Source organism: Zootoca vivipara, chromosome 1, assembly GCF_965207765.1.
Source record: "Zootoca vivipara chromosome 1, rZooViv2.hap1.1, whole genome shotgun sequence".
Classification (NCBI taxonomy): domain Eukaryota; kingdom Metazoa; phylum Chordata; class Lepidosauria; order Squamata; family Lacertidae; genus Zootoca; species Zootoca vivipara.
The window spans coordinates 20,479,994-20,485,040 of NC_142582.1; the positions used below are offsets into that span (position 1 = coordinate 20,479,994).

General features: G+C 49.5%; 1 protein-coding gene across 1 annotated transcript; it reads left to right on the forward strand.

Moving 5' to 3' along the window:
- The first annotated feature begins 273 nt into the window (after positions 1-273).
- On the forward strand, positions 274-2,340 carry HOXD1 (homeobox D1). The gene is made up of 2 exons (XM_035112413.3): positions 274-898; positions 1,878-2,340. Exons 1-2 carry the CDS (start codon positions 391-393, stop codon positions 2,207-2,209), a joined length of 840 nt encoding a protein of 279 aa, XP_034968304.1. The 5' UTR covers positions 274-390; the 3' UTR covers positions 2,210-2,340.
- The last annotated feature ends 2,707 nt before the right edge of the window (positions 2,341-5,047 follow it).

The following is a 5,047-nucleotide window of genomic DNA, read 5'->3' on the forward strand; positions in this document are numbered from 1 at the left end:
CTTACCGGGGTCTCTCTCTCTCTCTCTGGGTCCCTAAGCCTCGGAGGCTTAGGCATGACTAGGCACCTCCCTGCTCCCCCGCCCACATCGCTGTTGCTGCTGCTTCCTGAATCATCTTCTCCGTTGGCAAAGTTGTGGCTGGTGATGCCCGGGACGGGCCGGCTGCATCCCAGGTCGCGCGCCTAACTCGCGGCTCCCATTGGCCAGCCGGCGAAGCACGTGCCAGCTCCCCTGGCTCTATATTAGGGCACTTATTTACCCTCCCAGCCGGCTTTACCATGGTTAAGGGAGGAGGAGGAGGTTCAGAGAGCGCAGCGGGCGCCGTGGCCGCCTCGTAGTCGCCCTGGTGCCCCTTCTCCGGCGCTCTCTCATCTTGCTCAGGGACCCGCCATGAACTCCTTCCTGGAGTATCTCGCGCGGGGCGGAGATGGCTTGAGCTTGGCGACCAAATTCGGGGGCTCCGAGCCCGGTGGCGTGGCTCTGCGGCCGCCCTGTCCCCTGTCAGCAGGCGGGGAAGGCGCCTACCCCACGCCGACGACAGGAAGCTTGCCGGCGCAACCGCAGCAACAGCTGGCGCCTTGCGCCCTGGCGCGCAGCGCTTTCGCGGAAGCAGAGTACAGCTTGCTCCGGCCCGAGGCGCCTTACGCGGCCCCCGGCGGCCCAGACGAGGCCGGCGCTCCCCTCCACTACGCCACCACGTCTATCTTTGCGGGTGGCGGCGGCGGCGCTTACCTCCAAGTGGATTACGGCGCGCTCAGCGACACCTTCCAGCCTTGCGCCAAGGATGCGCCTCCCCGGCCGCCTCCCCCTTCCTCGGACTTCTGCGTCAAGGCCGGCTCCCGGATCGCGCTCAGCACGTTCGAGTGGATGAAAGTCAAGAGGAATGCGCCCCCGAAAAGTAAGTGTCGCGCCTTGGGCGCGCCAAGTGAGCTCTGGGCTGTCTAATGCTCGGGTCCTAGCGTAGGAGGCGACTCTTAGGAGTCCCTTCGCCCCCCAAAGTTAATGGGCATTGCTATTAAAATGGTGTATGTGCGCCATGTTTTGTGATCTATTATGCGGGGCAGGGCTTACCTGGGCCCCCAATATTTGGCACCCTTGGGTCCTGGGTTCTGAGTCTGAAACTGACATGTCCCACCTCGCGCCCCTCCCTCCTGGTTCTGCGATAGTTAACTCGGAAGTGAGCCCCACTGAACTTCGTGGGGCTTACTCCCAAGCACCTGTGCATTGTGCAAGCTTCCATTCTGGAAACAAGTTCTGCTGATGTTGGCGGTACTTTTATTCCATTCAGAAGGAAAAGGGTTTTAAGATCTGGCGGGAAATGAAAGGAAACTTGTTCAAACCCTCCTAAAGCATGGACCTGGGGCTTTCTCTCCCCCCCCCCCATGTAAAGGAACCTTTCCTGAACTTGGATCGCTTCCATCTACCTGCTTCTAAGGCTGTGACCCCAAGCACATATCTTTGGAAGAGCAGCTGGTTGAAAGCCAGGAAACGCGTCTGGGGTGGGGGTTCTTATTGCTTAACATAATTCGTATTCAACCGACGTAGCACACGGTGCATATCCCCACTTTGTCAAGCCACGTCGACTTTGAAGTTAAAACAAGCACACGTGGCGGTTCTTCCGCATAAGCTGATTCGGGTTTCATAGAATTGTAGAGTTGGAAGGGACCCTGAGGATTATCTAGTCCAACCCCCTGCAATGCAGGAATATGCAGCTGTCCCATACGGGGATCCTACCTGCAAACTTTGGCGTTATCAGCAACACGCTCTAACCCACAGACCTGGGTGCGTTCAGAAGCTGTGTGGTTAGAACCAGCGGCAGGTCCCATGACTTGGGCATTAATTCCTTAACAGTTCAACTCTCTTCTTACTCCATGCAGGCAAGCTCTCCACCTATGGATCTCCCAGCCCTCCCAGTGCTGTCCGGACCAATTTCAGCACCAAGCAACTCACGGAGCTGGAGAAAGAGTTCCACTTCAACAAGTACCTCACCCGGGCCCGACGCGTGGAGATCGCCAAATCCCTGGGCCTCAATGACACTCAGGTGAAGATCTGGTTCCAGAATCGGAGGATGAAACAGAAGAAAAGGGAGCGGGAAGGTATGGTCGTCCCTTGCGCTGCTGTGCCTTTTCACAGCTCCACCTCGGAGTCGAGCCCGACACAGCCAGCGATGCGTTCTGCTCCCTCTTCTCCAGCCAATGGCTCGCCCTGACGGCTGTGGAAACACAGAGAGGCGTCAGGAACAGCAGGAGGCTGAAAAGACTCAGGAGAATTAAACAACAAAACTCCAGATAAATCGGAAAGGTCTAAATGGTGTTAAATCGTGCACATTCTAAGACGAGGGGATTGCTTTGTTTTATTTAGAAAGACAATCATTGCACTGATGTTGTTGCATTCCCCTTGGGGAAAAGGCTGGCTTTATCACGTGCAGGATGAAGGATATTTGCTGCTTTTACGCAGAACTCGCTCAAGGCACAAATGGCACCGTCTGACTTGTTTACATTTTATTTATTTGCATTTCAGGGAAAAGCTGCTCTTAGGCCGCTGTGTGCTGCTAAACTTTGTGATTGGCCTTGCTGAGTTTATTTGACCTTAGGCTTGCTTACTCACGGGGAAGTCTCCTGGGAAAGACTAGGGGCAGAAGATCTTAAGCTTGCTCAGCTGGACCTCAGATTGCTTTGAATCTTTGTGTTTTCCTCTGTGTGTGTGTATGTGTGTGTGTATGTATGTGTTTTGGAAATAGAACCCAAGGGTGTGTGTGTGTGTGTGTGTGTGTGTGTGTGTGTGTATTGTACAAAAGAAACCAAAGATAGAGAGCCATGCGTTTCATAAAAGGGCTGCTCTCTTGCCTTTGAAAAGCCTTCCTTTTCAAACATTAGGCCTTGGTTTGAAATGTATTTTGAAATACTCCAGGGCTTCCCAGTGCTGCTGCTTTGAGGTGCCTGCATGTAAACGCAATCATTAGCTAGAAAGCAATCGTGGGTGACTTGAATTCCTTTTGGTTTGGGGGGCTCGGCTCTGGTTCTAAACAAATCTGTGGTCTCCAGAAACATCCAGCGCAACCAAGTGAGGCTTTCAATAAGAACGTTGGCTTAAGATGGGATTTCCAGTGTAATTAATGTCGTGCCAGTTTTTTTGTTTTTTAAATTTAAATACTGGTTTTAATTTTCCATCAATAAATGCAGTTTCTTGAAAGTGTTATGTAGCAAAGCAAAGAGATTCTGAGATGGATGGACTTCCTTTCCATTGATTGTCACTCTTTGCTTTTGGTTTTGTGTTGGCTCAGCAAAAGGCTTCTCTTAATTAAGTTTTCAGCTGGTTTCTCAAAACAAAGAACTTCTCTTTATGGTTCTTTAAATAGCCCGAGAGGTTCTTTCTTCCTTTCCTTTAACAACAACTTCTCATGAGGCCTATTTTAGTTTTTCATGGCGATCCTTCGTGTAATAAGAAGAAGTGGAAAAGAAGGTTGTGGAATAACAACCAAAGCTGGCACAGGGAGCTGAGGAGTAAGGAGGCAAGAAAAGGCCACTTTATGACTTTCAGGTAACTCCTAGACTTGGGTAATCTTAAATTGGCCACTTGATTTAGTGCAAAGTCTTCGACATTGCCCCTTAGGAATTCGAAGATAAATCGCAGAGTAATCCTAACCAGAACTAATCCTAACCATGTTTGACTGGGAACCCATTTATACGTATATGTCATTTAGTTATATCATTGTTGTTGTTGTTGTTGTTGTTGTTGATGATGATGATGATTTCTAAAGGCATCTGTACATCAACAACTGAATACTAGTCATTTTTTAAAAGAAGAACCCATGCCAGATTCTCAGGTTTTCAAGGGGTCTCTAGGTTCCCATTCTAGGCTTTTTGGAGATGGCAATGTTCCTTTGGAGGGGCACTAAGATCTGCCCCCAAGGGAACAGTTCTATAGAGCGGCACGACTCATGTCTCATGTAAGGAAGTCCAAGTCCTTGGATATTAACGCTGACTAACCTATTCCCAATCCATTAGAAAAAATATATATCAAATCCAAGTATTTTGGCACAGGCCTGCAGTCGCAGCGGAAGTAGGTCCAAGCAGATCCGTTTGGCACTTACTTCCGAGTAAACTTGAGCAGACTTGGCAGCATCTGGGGGCACCAGAGTGGAATCTGTTGCTACACTGCTGCTGAAGGCATGGGTATAGCAGGGGGGGAAGTAGGGGGTAGATGCTCCCCCCCCTAAATCAATCAAAACCAATACAAATCTGAGGTTCTGCCCCACCTAACAAAAGCCTTCTCCCCCAACAAAAGCCTGCCCCCCCCAACAAAAAACATGGCTATGCCTATAGCTGAAGGCCAGTCACACCTGGAAGAAGCTCTTCGATCTTTCATACCCCATTGCCTTAGTTGGTTGGAACTTGCTTAAACAGCTGGTGCACAATCTTTTCTAGAAAGAGGTTGCATGATCTGACTGCTACTTATATTCACATGCACAGCGCGATCCTAAGCAATTTATGGAGAAGTTTGCCTTACTGTGTTCGGAGGGGGGCATCATCGAGTACGGTTGCAATCCTAAACCACTGAACCATAGCTGCCAAGTTTTCCCTTTTCTCGCGAGGAAGCCTATTCAGCATAAGGGAAAATCCCTTAAAAAAAGGGATAACTTGGCAGCTATGCACTGAACTTAATTTTTAATGCTTGATGTTATATTATGTTTTTATATGTGTTCGGAGCCTCACAGAGTGTCTGGGGCAATCCAGTCGGATTTTTTATTTTTGTTTTTATTAATTAAAGAATTGTTTCTGAGGAACCTCATTTAGGTTCTTGTTGCCTCTAGCCTAGGACTTCAGCTTCAGATCTGAAATTACAGATATACCGTTGCCTTTGTTTTAATTTAGGGGAAACCCTGGAGCACAATCTGATCCTTCTGATCGCTGGGAGAGGCAAAGAGCAGACAAAGAGCCCGCACAATGTCTGCCTAAATGTAGCAAGAAAACGGGCTTTAATGTGCAGGGGAATATATTGTAAAATATACGACTGCTTTCATGCCGTCTTAGGCCCTTGAAGGAAG

Excerpts from the sequence above, each read along its gene's own strand:
- HOXD1 (XM_035112413.3), top strand. The coding sequence starts at position 391 with ATGAACTCCTTCCTGGAGTATCTCGCGCGGGGCGGAGATGGCTTGAGC. Across the intron at positions 899-1,877 it reads GAGGAATGCGCCCCCGAAAA|GCAAGCTCTCCACCTATGGA; the intron begins GTAAGTGTCGCG and ends TACTCCATGCAG.